This window comes from Pygocentrus nattereri, chromosome 15 (genome assembly GCF_015220715.1).
Source record: "Pygocentrus nattereri isolate fPygNat1 chromosome 15, fPygNat1.pri, whole genome shotgun sequence".
Taxonomy (NCBI): Eukaryota; Metazoa; Chordata; class Actinopteri; order Characiformes; family Serrasalmidae; genus Pygocentrus; species Pygocentrus nattereri.
In genome coordinates, this window is record NC_051225.1 from 18493779 (window position 1) to 18511269 (window position 17491).

Consider the following 17491-nt stretch of genomic DNA (forward strand, 5'->3'; position numbering starts at 1 on the left):
CTCTTTAAACTGTTCTCTGGCGCTGCAGCCTCGGGCTCCTCCGGCCGTTTCATTTGAAACCTCTTCGAACACGGAGCAGCTGCGATGAGTCTCTTCTATTTTTTTGGTACAGAAACATCAGCCTATATGTTTGAGTCTCATGCGTTTCTTTTGCTTTCTTTTTCGGATTTGGGCCACTTTTACCTGCTGTGTAAATGTAGCCTTAGTGACTCATTGAATTTCTAGTGTGTAACCATTGCCTGAGTGAGAAGGTTTAACTGTGAAGCTAGAGTGAGGGATGGAGAAAGCAGGATGCAAAGAAATTAAAGTACACAATCTATTTGGTTGTCAGACTGAGAAACCACATAGCCAAAGTTCATTCAGTCTACTTGTACACTGAGGACACACATGGCTAGCTTAGTATTCATGTGCTATCACACACAGGCAAATTAACTGGCTTTCTAACTAGCAGGTTACTTCTCAGTCAAGCTACAGTATGGTTGACATGTTCATACTCAAGTATTTTAATAAATAAATCGTGAGATAGATCATTTTTACTGTTTGAAGAAATTCGTCCACCCAGTGTAACTATGATAGCAGGCTTTGTCTGATATGGCTGGTGGTCATGGTGAGCTCACTATTTGTAGTGTACTGGTCTGGACAAGAGTCCAGGACTGAATTTAGTTCCCAGTGCAGCCCTGATTTATCGTTTTTATGATTTACAGAACTTTGCTTAATCCTTAACTTACTGTTAAACCCAAAATTTCTCTTCATGTACTACACTTTCAGTAGCTTAGCTGCTGATGGTAAAGGATTTGCCTCTTTGTGTGACATTTTTTGCAAGAGACAAGCTACTTCTAAATCTCCTGAAGGATGCATTCATGTAAGTTAGCTGCGGTGTACATGGTTTTTTAAGGTATTTTGGGAAATGACGGCAGAAAGAAGGTGACAATAAATCACACCACATTATAATGTGATCTGCTGTGTATTGCATGTATGACCAGCACATCATTAGGTTGAGCTCCTTGTATCTACACTTCATCTATTTTATCATCTTGACTTAACATATACCTTTGTAGTTCTAGAGTTACAGACTGTAGTCCAGCTGTTTCTCTGTATACTTTGTTAACCCCTTTGCCCCTATTCTTTAACGATCAAGACCACCACAAAAGAGGTATTAATTGGGTGGGGGATCGTTCTTAGCTTTGACATAGCAGTGGCATGTTAGTGAGTGTTGCAATGGTACCTGTAGCTCAGACAGATTTTTCTCTGACCATAACTGTCTGTATGACTTAATTTCCACAGCTCCTCTAATTGTATGAAAACCATTGCCACAAAGACAATATAGAATTTTTTCTTTTTTTTTTTTTAACAGGACAGCTGAGAATTTTAATTTATTGGAAAAATATATTTATTTGTTGAACGTAAAAAAATGTTTAACATTTTAAAACTTTTTTTTTAATACAATAAACAGCGTGTGACATTACAAGGGAAGAAAAAGTTTCACTTTTTCACATTATTCTACCATAAACTACATAAGTCTGCTAGGTTATGGTAATGTCTACTGGCAAAAAAAAAAAAAAAAAAAAAACCAACCAAACAGAAATATTACTGGGATTCTGCATGCTGCTGCTTTGTGTACTTTGTGTCCTTGTTAACTGCTGGTCATGGTTATTTGACCTGGCATTGGGTGTATATAATGTGTGTGCACATGATAGAGTGCACATGATAAAGTTACATACGCAGATAAACGGTGAGGTGCACAACAGGAGAAATCTGATTAAAAGCTGTAATTGTAGCCCAATAGGAAGGTTGTACTGTCTAATATGACTGTATATGACTTGCAGTTGCCCCCTCCATCCCACCAGCTATGTCCTACACAAAACGTGTGCAGGCCAACAGTGTGGAGGTTGAGAAGAAGGAGGAGTGGGAGGCAGCACGCAAGCTCCCCGCCTCCAGCTCAAAAGGAGATATGGCCGTGTCGCCACTGACCGCACAGGAACGTAGGAAGTCCTCTACAGCCTCAGGGGTGAGGTTGTCCATGTGCTTGTGCTTGTGTGTTGCACATCTGACAGCTCTAATTATTGACAGTGTTGTGTCATAGCCTACAGGTTATCCAAGCCAACTCACCTTGGCCCTGGCAGGTCATGTCATGGATTTCCATGAACAAATTCAACCTTCAACAAACCTTCTTTAATTCATGCTACATTCATATGTGGAAGAATATTTCATTTTAAATCTTCTAATTTCATGTTAATACAGAAGATGAAAATTAATTTCATAATATATTAATGCAATTCCCACAACAGGTTAATATTTTGGAGAGTGCATTTTTGCATTAATTACAGTGCTATTCAAAAGCTTGAGACCAGTCAAAATGGTCATTATGCTATTCAATTTTCAGTGTCAGAACAAAAATCAGGAACTATATATTTAAAAGAAAATTACACAGGAGCCTCAACAGTTACACATACCTTATCTATGTTGCTTATTCTCCTGGGTCACAGGAGCCTATTCCAGCAGTCGTTGGGCAAAAGGCAGGAAACACCCTGGACAGGTCGCAATCACAGGGCAGCCACACAGACATATACATTCACACACCTACCAATTCAGCATCTTCAGTTCACTTGACTGCATGTCTCTGGACTGTGGGAGGAAAGCTACACAGACACGGGGAGAACATGCAAACTCCACACAGAAAGGACCCTGGTGGCCCAGCCAAGGATTCGAACCCAGGCCCAAAGGGCTGCCCACCGTACCGCTGTGCTGCCTGCCTCAACAGTTACCAATTAACAATCCAAGTAACCCCAAACACATTTAGTGGAGTTAAGGTCTGAACTATGGGGTTGCTAGTCCATTGTTCTGACTCCAGCAGTTCTTCTATTTGCTTTTCTCAGACAGGGCTTCTTGACAGCTACACATCCTTTCAGACTTATATAACTGTCTCCTCTCAGTGGAAACAGCAAAACATCTGGATTTTTTCTGATCTGAAGGAGCAGTGGAGCTTGATTTTCTCCTCCCTCTCCCTCCCTCTCTCTCTCTCTCTCTCTCTCTCTCTCTCAAAGATGAAAATTTTGTCATTTGTGTTTTTTTTTTGTTTTTTGTTTTTTTTTTTTTGTCTACTGGGTCGTTGCACGTTTGTTAGGAGTCTAATTTTCTCTATATGTTTTAATAATAATTTGAATTCCAATTATTGAAACCTTTTTATTTTAAATATTCCTTTCCTTATGCAAGTGCATTATCTTATATCTAATCTCCTTAGTAATGTCTCCTGAAAATTGAATAAATTAGTGGCCATTTGGCCTAGAAATTGCATAAATTGAGGGTTTTCCTTGACTTTTTACAAAATATAAAAATATTTTTACAAAATGTATAAAATTGTTTTGCAGTTATATTGAGCTTTTTGTCCAGGAGCATGACCTGAAGTGTTCCTCGTTATTTGTGTATTTCAGAATAATGCAGCTGGAGGAATGACCCGGAGGAATACATATGTGTGTGAACGCTCCAGTACAGATCGCTATTCAGCTATCCCCAATGGCAAGGATAGCAGGTGAACTGTATTATGCTGCCCTGCATTAAAGAGTACTGAGACTCAAAAAGTGTTCTAGGCTCAAGTCATGCCAACATGCTCACTACAGAAATTAACTAGATTATTAGACTATGTATTTTCTCTCCCATAGTCTGACAGAGGTGTCTGCATCTGGGAGTGGCTCCTCTGTGTCTCCAGGAGCTTCGTCAGCACTGGCTTCAGCAAGGCCGCGTCATGTGAAATCTATGTCCGCCTCAGGCCACCCTACCAAGTCTCCGCTGCCTCCCATTGAGGATAACACTGAATTCAAGGGGTGAGAGGCCATTACTCAGCCTAATGGCAGCTGTACAGAGACCATACATCAAAAGTAGCTTGAAGTATATCCTTTTTAGATGATTGTTGACTGATGCAGTGCTTTATCAGAGAAGAAGAGAACTTGGAATCTTTTTTTTTTTCTTGGGTTTTTCTGTTTAGCTCCTTTAAAATTCCTTGTTTTGTTAGCTTATATTATTACTGCTCTCCTTCTCTCTAGCTCTAGCACTAGTGCCCGGGCTCCTGCTGCGTCTCCATCGGCCCACAGTATCAGCAGCACGACCCCTGACCGGACACGTTTCCCTCGAGGCAGTTCTAGCCGCAGCACTTTCCATGGAGCTCAGCTTCGAGACCGGCGCAGCGCCACCTACAATGGCCCACCAGCCTCACCAACGCTCTCCCATGACACAGGGGCTCTGGCCCAGGCTCACAGGGGAACCTCCACTGGAATCATCAGCAAGATTACATCCAAGTTTGTGCGTAGGTGAGTAAGCCGCACACCTCTACCTTGCAGTGAGGCCAAATCAGTATTCTCTTCCATGTAGTCATTCAAAATGCCTTATTTTATGCAGAAGCTCTGACCTATTTCAGCAGACAAAATTTTAACACATTCAGTAGAGGGGAATTCCAACAATGTCTGCATAATTCATTCATAAAATGTGAGCAAACTCATTCAGAGTGGTCTGATGCGAAATCCTGTATTGTAGAGGAAGTAGAGCTCTATGCAGCGGTGGTGATAGGAATCAAGTGGTAATGATGTCCACAACACAAGTATAGTCATATTATTTAGTATCCAGTAACAGTGATAATAATAATACTTGAATTCAATTTATATAGTTCCTTTCTTCTACTCAAAGTCGCTTTACAGAAGCAGGGGAAAAAAACCCTTCATTGAGTAGAAGAACAAAGCTACTGACAAATGAAGCTCATAGAAACACAGAGCTTTGAAGGAGGAAAGTAAAAGACACAAAGAGATTACAGTAATGTGTTCCATAGACCATGAAGCTCAAGGAACTGCCCCCAGTGGTGAGCAATCAAAATTTTGGGACAGATAAAGGACCTGTGTCAGTAGACTTAGGCTGGGTAGTAGGGGTGCAGGAGCTCAGCTAAATAGACTGGTGCAAGACCGTGTAGAGATTTGTATGTTAGCAGGAGTGTTTAAACTGGATTTGAAGCAGGACAGGTAACCAGTGTAACTAAAATAGTACTGGGCTAATGTTTGTTTTTTTGTTAGTTTTTTTTTTTTTGTTGTTTTTGTTTTTTTTTGGGGGGGGGTGACTGTATTCTAGCAACTGAGTTTTGCAAATACTGAAGGGGCGTTTTTGTTTGGGATACCAATGACAAGGGAGTTACAGGGGTCTAAGTGGGATCATATGAAAGCATGAAACAAGTGTTCCAGTATATTTCATGGAGAGCAAGGCATGAAGACAAGTGATCAAAAAAGGCTGTTTTGACCAGAGCCCTAATATGAGATCGGAAGAAAGTACAGGATCCAAATACACTTTACAGACTGCTATAAAGATAAGTGTGATGTCAGATCACAATCTTATGGCCAGTGTTTAGTTTTGTCTGTTTTAGGGGAGACCTAGCTAGCAGGTGGATTTGGTTAACTAAATTGGAAAGTAAATTGGGGAAAATTGGTGAGTATGTGCGACCAAATTCATATTCAGCACAAAATAAGTATGCAAGCATCAGCACATGGTAAGCCTATGGGCTAATATAATTTGTGTGCCCCAGATCAAATTGTTTTGTTGATTTTCTAAGTGAAAATAAGTTTACATGTCCTGCAGTTTCTAGTTTAAGATATCGGAGGGTGGGGGGACACAAAATATAAAATGTGCCATACATTATGTACAGGCCATATTTTATGTTTTGATGTTCAGTTCAGCAAATAAACATAATTTTGCATTAAAATATTTGTGTTCTCTGTAGAGGATGTGTACTTATTTTGACTTATTGATTATTTCAATCAATAAAATGGAGTTTGACCAAGGGTGCCCAAACATTTACATATGACTGTAAGTACTTCGCTGTTTTTTGTTATTTTTTTTTATGTGAGCCAGTGTTGGAGATGAAGGCGTACTCCAGCCCAGTGAGTGTTCAGCATTCAGGAGAAACTAATGACAGTGGAGGTCATACATTATATTATCATGTGCTGTTGTGTGCATAAATTAAGTATCTGCTACCAACTGTTGTGAAAGCATGTATGGTTCTTGTTAGTTGTGTGCTAGAGCGCTGGAGTATGTGTTTACATATTTTTTGCACTGCTTTGTTTTGTAGTGCTGTTAAATGCTGAGCAAGTGATGTTATTGTGGTGTATGTGCTCTGCGGCATGTGCTCATGTGACTGAGTATGGAACTATAAAATGTTTGGGAGCCACTGTCTTAGACACATTAAATGCTTATCAAATGGATATCTGGTTCCTGTCACCACTGCTTTAAACAACTCTAATCTGCTAAGTTTCTATAGAATTGTGCATTTCAGATCAAACCACTTGGAATTACTTTGTTTGATTTTGAAAAATTGGTGGAATTATTATTATTATTATTAAGAATTATTAATTAATTATTGAGTTGATTGAACAATTCTTGCTGGATCTTTATTGGTCAGTTGGTTCACTCTGTCTTAGTGAAGAGGCAATAGTTTCACATCTCTCCATTCCTCCCTATCTGCAGACCAGAGCCATACTAGACAACAGTGCTGCAATGGACTCCACTATGCAATCACTGTGTCCTAGTTAGCACCATCACTGCCATGATGGTATATGCATGGTATGCATTTGATAGATGCCCAGTTCTGAGCTTATGCACTAGTTATAGATTTAAGCACAGGTCAGATACTAGCTTAAATACACCCGCTTTAAAATGAGAAACCTGGAGTTATCTATAGAGGCAACTGTTTTTAAAATATGAATGAAGAGCATTTATTTTATTTATGTAGTTTGTTAATTCATTCTTTTTTTAGTATTAAAAATAGCCTTATTCTTATTGCCCTTCCAACACACACATGCACCACGCTAGCTCTGAAAATGCTGTTTCTTCTTTCTAGAACTCTGTCTTTCAGGGCCTCGCGGAGGTGAGTGTAGTTCAGTGATTTTTCAGAGATTGACCCCCTAATCTGACATGCAGCTACCCCATGTGCCCAGATATCTATACTGTTGCAGTTTCCTGATTATAGATCTTTTCCCATCACTTTTGTTTAACACTACAGACCTGCCCTCCTCCCTTATGAATATGTGCACAACTAGCTGACTAAATCCCCTTTGACCTGCTGTTGGTGATGCAAAGACTCAGTTTGGCGTCAGTGTGTGTCCTCAGAAAATGAATGTTTAGGGAAATGGAAATCATTAATCTGGAATCTTTGTGTTGAATCAGCCTCAGTGTACATGACCTGTTTGTGGAATACTGAATGCCCCCTAGTAGGCCTACATATTGTTCCCTTTTGTCATGCTGCAACAAAGGATATGGAATGATGCTCTCAACCCAACGAAAAGGGGCACATTAAATTATTAATGTATATCCACTCAGTGCCTGCCTCTTCTGCCAGAGACCTTTGGTTGCTGTTTGTGGCCTTGGTTGTTCCAATCCCTGGTTTGTGAGTGTTGTGGTGTCTCTCTTTTTTCTCCTTCTTATGCTAAACCTTTGATTGTCTTCAAGGCTTCCCAGTGAAGGAGAGGCCAGGGGCAGAGCATACAGCTTGAGGTGAGACGTCATTGACTGTCAGTGAAACAGTGGCAGTGGAGATTCTCTTTGATCCTCTTTTAATGTACAATGAACTGTTTTGCATTTAGGAAATGTATCTCTGCATGTCTGGTTTGGTCAAAAAAGTTGTTGATGTTAAACTGGAAGGCTTGAATATTTATAATTAAGAACTTTAGTGAGGGAAGGCTATTATTGTCTCCTATCCTTGCAGTGAAATTATGTATTTGTTTGTTGGTCTTATGTGTTGTGGCATTTTTGCATGTTGTGTCTGCAGGAAAGCAGCTGTTTACCAGAGTCCCATGTCTCAAACATGCCCATGCTTTACAGAACTAAGATTTGCAAAATAACATGCATATCCATATTCATGCATTTTTTTGGAACAAAGCAGCTGTGTTCTTTCACGGAAAGGAAATGGCTGGATTGATTGATTAGTGATGGGTGTTTTATTTGTCATCAGGAGCGGCTCCGGGGAGCCTAAAGAGGAAAGCCGGGACTCCAAGCCACGATCGCTGCGCTTCACGTGGAGCATGAAGACCACATCGGCCATGGAGCCTGGAGATATGATGCGGGAGATCCGTAAGGTGCTGGACGCCAACAACTGTGACTATGAACAGCGTGAGCGCTTCCTGCTCTTCTGCGTGCACGGTGATGCCCGACAGGATAGTCTCGTCCAGTGGGAGATGGAAGTATGCAAGTTGCCCCGTCTCTCTCTCAATGGCGTGCGTTTCAAGCGTATCTCGGGCACCTCCATTGCCTTCAAGAACATTGCATCCAAAGTCGCCAACGAGCTGAAGCTGTGATTGGGCTTTAAGATTGAAAACAAGGGAGCGAATGCACTGAGAACTGTGCAAAATGACCCAGATCAATGTGCTATGGTGATGTCTACATTCACTATGCGGTTGGACGCCATTTTGAGTTTATGCTTTCTGAGGCTACTGCTGTATTGTTTGGCCAGTGGAGAAAAAAAAGATTTTAAAAGATTACCCTCCCTCATATCCAGTCTGACCCTGCTCTCAAGTCCTGCATATACACAAGGTTAGGATAGCCATCTTTGCAATAATATGAAAACCCTTTCAGGGTCAGCAGATTGGAGTTTCTTTGGCGGAATTACCACTGTAGGGTAATACAGAGACTTTAGACGCTACTTTTTCCACATGTACAGTTAAGATACAGAATGTTTTGTTGAATTGTTCATAGAGGTGTATAAAACAAGACTCTTTCAGCCTAAGTATGTGAAGGTATTGTATAGTCTTGATTTCTGTACAGAAAACCTGTTAAATGTGTCTTACTGTAATGTTTTTGTTTAGCTTTTTGGTCTTCTTGTATGGTTTTAGATTCGTTGACTTCACCATGTGACATTTTAATTTAATTTTTTTTTAATATCAGAGATTTGTCAGGTTACTGAATAACAGTGTTTCATTAAACAAGCTGTGCACATTCCAAAGGCAAATCAATTTAGCTCACAACTAACTTAATATTTTTTCTTTCTTTCCGCCAAGAAAAGACATGTGACTGAACTGTGATGTTAGTTATCAAGTGTGGCACTTACTGTCATTCAGTCTATGCTAAAAAGGGTTATATTATGACATTAGAAGTTGAGGATAACGCTATATGCTGTAGTAGACATACTGAAATGAGAAAAGTAATAGACCAAGGTTTGGCAAAAGAACCTCCAAGATATTTATCCCAGCAGTTAATTTGACCATTTTGACTTGATTTCATCTTGTTCTCTCTGCAGACTATATTTATTTCACCATTTTATGCCTTTAATGTGCTGCTTTATCTTCCTCAGAATGTCATGCATATGTGAAGGAAGTAAGATGTAACTTTTGTTTTTGAAAATGTACTTTAATTTTGTAGTGAGTGATGGTGAAAATGATGACATGTAAGACCACTTGTGCTGGAGCATTTCTACTTATTCTTTTGTACTGAGATAAAGAGGGTTCAATGTGCAATGCTTTTCATGTTGTATTACTGTAATACTGATAGAAAAAAAGGTCCCCGACTGCACATTTTTTAAGGGAACGTTATGGACAGATTTTTAGTTTCCTTTTTTTGAAGCGGTTTAAGCTGTGATCAGACACTTGGAAGCATTGTATCCCATATTGTAGCGGTACATTTCCCGAGCAGATGCTTGATTATGCTGCCTTAGTGATGGAACTGCTTGAGTGGTGTGAAAAAGGCAGAAGAATTTTACTTAAAATGCAAATAACCTTCCTGTGCCCAACAACTCTTATCCAGTCATTTCACCCTCATGCCCCCATAACCCTTTTTCTCAACACATTTCTCAGAAAAGTCTGATTAGGTCATCAAGATTTGGTCTCACTGGTGCACATTAAAGCTTACTTGAAAGGAGTTTTTGAGCCAAAATGTATTGTGTGCTTTTTTTATTGATGTTTCTGTGTTTATACCCAACATGTGTTGGTGTTCTGATTTTCAAACACATAACATAGTTTAGGGCCAGTAGGCTGTATACTTTAATTATTCTGCAGGTGATATAAAGTCACGTTTAGCAGTCTAAAGATTCTATAAGATGGGAAGCTATTGGCATGAGTTCCTTTTGTAAGCAACACTGAAAGAGAAGAAAGCCACACCAGAGGATCTCACAAGTGCACACATTTGTGATTACAAATTACATGCTACAAGGCTAAGATGTGTGGCAGACCACTCCAATAATATTCAGTTAGGCTTTTCTGAAAGGTTTCTCAAAAAGGCATCACTTTCACAAAACAGGCTGATTGTGGTCTTGAGTGTGACATTAACCATGTTCAGATTTGACATCTGACCCTTATGTTTGACCCTTATGGTCTCAGAATTAAGCACAAACCGATGATTGTCCACTTCTTGGCTCTTCCATTATGGCCACTCTACTTCTGTGCAGGCACCAAATCATCAAAGCCCTCATTGTTCTCCAGTCTCTTCTCCATTCTGATGAGAAGGTTGACCCCGTCCACTACTAACTGGGTAAGCTCAACTTCTGTGAGTCCGATGGTTTGTCGGTTGCATATTTTGTACATTCCATGCAAGCCTGTATAAAGAGGACAGAGTTTTACCAACTTTTACTATTTAGATTTTCCAGTAGCAGTATTTTGTCTTACGGCAGCATTCTCTGACCCCAGATCTTGGAAGTACCTACACTTCACATTTTAATGTTCTCCCTGTTCCTAACACATCTAACTGAGCTTATCAGCTAATTAACAAGCCCTTTATGAATTTGTTAGAGTAACAGTACTATAGGACCAGGGTGAGAGAGCGCTAGTGTGAAGGATCCATAGCATCTGCTGCCAGATACAACCTTTGTTTTTGTTGTGTTCTTTTCCATTTAGCAAATCATTTTTTAAACAAATGACTGCAGTAGCACTGAAGCTCATTATTACGTACAAGCTTTCTCTATGCAAAGCCGCAGTCTGTCCAGGATGTTGTCCAGGCGTTTGTGTGTGACTAGATGAACCAACTTGATTGTAACGCTTGCCTTTAGCCCAGTCCCCACCTCTGCGGGTGAGCTCACCACCCAGCCCAGATGAGGTTTCCAGATGAATGGATGCCTCAGCTTCTTGTACAGTGCTTCCATCTATAAGGAAATGATAATGTTTCATCAGTCAATGCCAGTCAAGAGTTGTTCGAGGACCCAGTTTGTTAGCAAGATGCAACAGTATTAGATTGGAGGTGATTGAGGTAATTGAGCCTCACCTTCAGTAAACCTATGCAGATGGTTGCAAATGCCTCCTGGATATTGGCATCGTTTCTGGAAGACACAAGTCTAAGATGGTCCTCCATGTTAACCCAAACTGCTAGAGTCCCATCATCACTCACCCTATAAGACAAAAAGTCCAGCAACCCAGCCAAGTACTGCACAACATTATGAATAAATGGATTTAGTCATTAAAGAGCTACCCAGGTAAAGTCAATATTCAGTGAAAACTTCTAGAACAGGTACCAGACTTTAGTCCTGCAGGATCACAGCACTGCTCGGTTCATTATTTTGTTTGATCAGCTCATCGGCTAAACACCAACCTCTTTATGAACTGATCTGTACATTTCAGAGCTCTAAACTTTCAAGTGTAGTTGACCTCCAGGACCAGAGTTTGACAATTATGTTCCATTACATTTACTGAGCATCTTCAGTTTTACCACAAGGCCCGGGCATCGGGCCAGTCGCGACCCACACCAGTCTTTATTAAGGAGGCAGGAGGACCATCCATAATGATTCCTTTATCCTTTGTCTCTTGGTTGAGATCATCTATAGAGTAAAGCTTTCCTGGAAACTCCTCACTAAATTCGTCCAGAACTGCAAAAATCATTTCAAAATCATTACTGTAAGCATAGCTTCCCAAACAATAACTTGTCTTGTGCTGTAAATGTGTTATGATTTCAGTTGTGCGCTGATTCTATGACAGGTCGTTTCAGTTTTAAATCCGTAACTGACACCCAATCCGACATCCGTTATTGACACCCAATTCTCTCTCTCTCTCTCTCTCGCTCTCGCTCTCGCTCTCGCTCTCTCGCTCTGCTCTGCTCGGTCTTCTATAAACTGACATGGATCTACATTTTGGAAACAGACCTCCTCGAAGTCCTCTGTATAATCTGCCATTTTACAAAAATAGGACAAGAAAACTGTAAAAATAAACTAAACAAAAGCTGCTGCTGGCAAAAGTTAACGAAAAGTTAAAATAGATTCTAATCACACGCCCTGAACTTTTCTTTACTTTAAGAAAGAATAAGGATGTATTTCACTAAAAAAGCAAATAAATCCTATCTATGTTTTTTCTTTTTTCTACAGCAAACGGGTTTTGGGCATCAGGAGGCGGGCTTTACTGCTAGAGCCTGATGATTGACGAGCGGAGCATCTTATTGGCTGTTCGCGCTCACTGACGTCATAGACCTACATGAGGCGCTGTTCTTTTAGCATTTATAAACTATGATTTTGCTCAAATGCTCCATATCAGCTCATTCATTTTGGACTCCCTCGGGAGGGCCCTCTAGCGTTTGAGAAACTCGAAAGACATTGCAGAGCAGTAATTCTCTTGGCTCTGGGAGACAATGCGATTTTGTAGAACGGATGTCTGATTCTTATAGTACTATAATGGTGAACAATTCTGACTGTGGAAATCTATCTGGAAAGGCTAATTTCACATCGAACCACTCTGAATGATTTTGTTCACATCTAAACCACTGAATGATGGAGTAGTTGCAGTAGTTGAGTTGCCCTTTAAATGGTAGAAAAGATTTCTGAAGAAGAGCCCCTGCAGTTAACATCACAAGAGAGAGTGGGTTTAATGCAGTACCTTTCTTGGCCAGTGTGAGCAGCTGTCTCCTCTCCCCTCGGCTGCAGTGCGTGGGAAAGCAGTAGTCCTCCACACAGCGAGCAACACTCACCTCACAACTTTCTGTATAAGCTGGGTCAAAAGCGTCGCCTCCCTACACACACACACACACACACACACACACACACGCACTCATTAATTGCTGACTTTCGAGGGGCTTATTGCTTTTATAAAATGGCGGATGACATAGAAGATGATAAAACACACAATTTTTCAGGGAACAATAGACTTAAACAAGTGTTCTGCTGAGATTTAGTTCCTTTAGTGCTGTGGTGTTAAACCCAACCACTAAAGGGATATATTAACAATCTCAAAAAATCCTTGGGCCAGAGAACACCTACGGTTTTTATTTTTAATTAAAATATGCAAAAAGTACAAGAGCAAAATATAAGCTATCCTATTCGCCTATTTGCTTGAACTATATCTTTTCTTTTTGTGGTGTAACCGTAGATTGTTGGGGGAAGAGGGTCGGAGTGTGCGTTGCATTGTAGTGCATGTTGGGGACTGTAGTTCAACACATTATGAAACAGGCTAATTTTTATAGAACATTTAAATAATTTTTAAAAATAGCACCAATCGAACGGCATCCCTCTCACCATGCTGAGACTGAATCTCAAATAACTCCCAACTCCTTACACAGTGCATTATGTAGGGATTTAAATCCTGGTTCCTGCATCACAACAGTGTTTAATGTAGCTAAAAAAAAGTCATCTGGCATTCAGCCACATCCATACTCGACAAATAGTGCACTATTTCGCTGCAGAATGTAGAATTCCAAAAGTGACATAGCACACTATTTTTAGAGAGCACGGAATCATTTGAGATTGGTGTTGCATTTGATGCCAGTTAAGGCAGATATGACTGAAACATGGATATTTGAAGTGTGTAAGATATTCAAGTGACATTCTTTAGACATTAATGATAAAGTTGTTTAGCTTGTTGACTGTCTTTTAGCCTGAAAAAGAAGGTAAATTCAGCTTTGTGGTTTTAACACTGATACTATTTTTAGATAAAGAGTTATAGGATATTAAAATATCCTAGATAGAGGTTTTATGTATGGGCATACCTATAGAAAAAAATGTGCTACAGTAGAACAGTTCAATAAGATAGCACAACTAATCAGAATACCACCATAACCTGCTTCTGAACATTTTTATTTAAGACAGGGTGCAATAGTGGCTAAAAACCTCATTCAATCTGGCTAAAGAGAAATCGAGTTTAGACCTGGAATTCCTAATATGGGCATAACATAGACTACAGAATGGCACAGACTACAGTGGTCTATATTTCACATCTTGATGCTGCCAAGTCACCACTTGGAACTGGAAAGTACCAGTTTTCCCATTTGTAAATTGTGCTTGTTTCCTAGATGTAACATATAATGCCACCCTTAACCTTTACACGAGTGAAAAATGCTAAACTTATTGTGAATGTGGAAAAAATAATATACACTTAGATCAATATAGATTTTAACACAGCCAAGAATAAAATGTATTGTGGACCTCCAGGCTTTCTTTTTTCTGTGTGGTGGGCATATCTGTGAACAAGCCCCTGAGTATGGCAAAGTAAAAATGAGTTAGGACAGGGTAAAGTAAGAGAATGCTGGCAATGTGCACAGGGTAAAACCTGTTACAGGAGTGAAGACAAAATGGTGTATAACAACCTTCCCATGAGAACCTGAATAAAGAATCCTGTGTTTACTAGTTGTAAATAAAAAATTTTCCCAGTTTCCTGCACCATTGAAACAGCATTACTGTTAATTACACGCAGATATCTTTTAATTAAAACTAGCACTCACCTTCAGGTTGTCATAATTGAAGTCACTCTCTTGCATAACATCACACGACACCTTGTAGCTGTGGTAGGCTTCAATAACACGGTCAAAAAAATCACAGAAGAGAATGTAGGACTGGGCATCCCCAGCTAAACAGCCTACTGTCATGGGTCCTGTACGTGTTCCTACGTGACATGGAAAAATGCATTTTTGAGATATAGTTCCAAAATACATTACTTTAAACTTACAATTTTCATACATTTTGAAACGTATTCGACGAATTTTTGCCAATGTTAACACATGAAGGTAATAAGAGGAGTGGTGTAGATCGTATCTCAATGTCTGCGATTTTTAAAGTGCAGACTTATATAAGGAAAACATCTGAAAGGTCAGCCCACCGTTCTGCAGCATAAGTAAATATTATGTCATTAGGCTAGTAGTGAACTATGTTGCCTGTAACCATCACTTAAAAATAATAGAAAAGGATGGTTAAAACAGAAGTTAGTCTTTGTCTTAAAGTTAGGACAGTATTTAGGAAGTGTAGTCTAGTGAGGATGCTTATGTCATACTGTTTTCTTATCTGGAGCTAGGATATGGTAATAGGCTTAAATGCTGTACTGTAATAACTACTGTCCTAAATGGAGGTTGGTTGACATTTTGACTAAAGATATAAGATTTCAGAGTTAAGATGTTTCTGAAATATATCCCTTGGTTTCATGAATGAACTGAGAATGTCTCAGAAGGGAAGTTATAGTCAAATAAAATGTTCAGCGATCACTCTCATTCACATCTGTCTACCTTCTTACAATGCAGTATCTGATGAACTTCAGGGCAGGAAGTAAGAACATAGAAGTGCTCTAGTTGATGTTGAGAGTGATGTCTGTGCAGATTTGGAAGTGGAGTTATTGGAAGTTATTTAGGTATTTTATATTGTTCCTACATTGTTTGTCTGATCTGTGCTGGCATGTTGATTTCTATCATTAACTCTTTTTACATGAAAAAACAACTGAGACAATATCCTTGAGTAATAACATGTTAAAAAGGAAGTATATGCCAATAGGCATAATTGTGCTGAGGTAGTTATGAGTCATCCTTCCACACCATGTGTCTTTTGACGTTTTGCAGCACTGCAAGTGTGATGTTTCCGATGCCTTCAAATGCAAGTGTGCTTTGTAAAATATGTCAACCAGTGAAGTGGTTTTGTAACCAGAACTTTTGTTTGTGTATTACCATTGTTTTGGTGACTATACTAAACAGTTTGGGATTGATTTTATAAATAAATACATTAGCATACACCTGCTATTTTGCTTGTGTTGATGTGAATTTAACTCATAAAAAGACAGTATTATCTATTATTTGGTGGACACAAATCTACAAATATTTACTGAGACATTCAATTTGCTTGTGCAAACAATTTAAGCCTGTTTTGACCACTATGTAGAGCTCTCAATGAGACTGTAGAACAGTAAGTTCAATAAAAACAGGCACCTCACCTGGGTCCTCCAGGCCTGGGCGAATGATGTCATCAAAGATGACCCCACTCTCAGTCGCACGATTGAACTGCCGAGTATACATGTGCAGGTCTAGGACACGAGCCATACAGGTGTAATTGCCATCCAAACTGGGGAACTCCTCTCTGGGGGAGCCTCTTTTTAGCTTAAGCTTAGACATGGGGTCTGGTGGGACCAAACTCTGAGATGAACAGAGTGCAATTAAAAGACAGAAAGACAAGAGGTCATAGTGTAAATATCACAACTTAGTCCGGGTGCCATGGCCTTCTTCCTGCTTGCCAAGAGTTAGTGCTTTAACTTTACATTCTGCCCTATTGTGAACCCTACTGTTTGCCTAGTGTGCCAAGGAATTGCAAGGTGAGGGGAGGTGGTAATCCAGTCGATATTATCATGACACGAACAACGCTACTGCCTGGTACTGCTTTGCTTTTTTAAAATCTTGCTCACAGAAAGGGACTTTCCTCTTGTTTCAAAATGTAAATGTGTTTGGTATTTTCATAAAAGGGGAATACCTCAAGCAAAGGCCTGTACTTTGCCTCCAAGGGGTGCTCTGCAGGAGCTGAAAAAAAGACTGATGTTAGCAAGAACTGCTATGCATTATTCCACTGCTATGCAACACCAGCTCTGCTACATTTCAGCTCCTTAGCTAGTACAATACTTTTTAGCAGAGGTCACACTGTTGTATTCATGTCCTTAGCCTTTGATAAGCCTCTATTAATATCTATGGATACTGTTTTAACGACATTTGGTCTTCCAGTTGATTTATTATTACAAAGCCCACAATACCTGCTTCTTAACAATGTGTCAAGCAGTTCATGTTGGCTAATTCCGATTCTCATTATAGCCTGCTTGACATTTCTTTGGTCTTTAGTTTAGAGACAGACCCCTGCTGCTACTGAGTATTTAACGGTTCATTTACTTATAGTCCCGTATAATAATGGAACTACATATTAAAAGGGCTTTGATTTTTGTGTGGTCAGGTGTAGCTGTAAATATCCAACCTGGCAGACATTTTATGTTGAATCCAGTGTGCTGAAATACAGAGCCAAACCAACAAAACATGTGCCACTGTGCAATTACTTGCTGCCTGTACTACAGTTCTAATAAAAATATATATGTACAACACTCTTAGTAGCTTTGACCCTATAAAGAATGAAGGAGACATGCAAGGGACACTTACGTTTGATCAGCCAAACTTTGTTTCTTTTCCACATGTCTGTTCTGCTAGGGAATTTGAGGCTAGGTGTCTGGAGAGCACTGTGCACGGAACAAAGCACTGTGGTGTGTGACAGCTGGCCTTAATGTGAACAAAAGATCTATGAATAGCTTGGGGGTCTTGTTATCTGAGCACTTACTATACC

The 17491-nt window shown here is 39.8% G+C and overlaps 2 protein-coding genes across 6 annotated transcripts in view; one reads left to right on the plus strand and one right to left on the minus strand.

Moving 5' to 3' along the window:
• Positions 1-9891, plus strand: part of mark1 (MAP/microtubule affinity-regulating kinase 1) — a 43647-nt gene extending 33756 nt beyond the window's left edge. Inside the window, exons 13-19 of one of the 4 annotated variants that reach the window (XM_017683761.2) lie at positions 1827-2008; positions 3432-3529; positions 3660-3821; positions 4041-4304; positions 6869-6895; positions 7477-7521; positions 7979-9891. In XM_017683761.2, the coding sequence (XP_017539250.1) occupies positions 1827-2008; positions 3432-3529; positions 3660-3821; positions 4041-4304; positions 6869-6895; positions 7477-7521; positions 7979-8321 (1121 nt within the window). In that variant the 3' untranslated portion in view covers positions 8322-9891. The other 3 variants (XM_017683763.2, XM_017683764.2, XM_037545345.1) reach the window with 3 other exon arrangements.
• Positions 9586-17427, minus strand: zgc:172076. Of its 2 annotated transcripts, none has more exons than XM_037545346.1 (9): positions 17311-17427; positions 16643-16689; positions 16113-16311; positions 14644-14804; positions 12807-12939; positions 11653-11809; positions 11212-11335; positions 10994-11092; positions 9586-10549 (listed from the first exon to the last, which is right to left on the minus strand). In XM_037545346.1, exons 1-9 carry the CDS (start codon positions 17342-17344, stop codon positions 10478-10480), a joined length of 1026 nt encoding a protein of 341 aa, XP_037401243.1. In that variant the 5' UTR covers positions 17345-17427; the 3' UTR covers positions 9586-10477. The 2 variants fall into 2 exon arrangements, with proteins under 2 accessions (XP_037401243.1, XP_017539254.2); XM_017683765.2 differs by having other exon boundaries at positions 10903-11092.
• Positions 17428-17491: the final 64 nt, after the last annotated feature.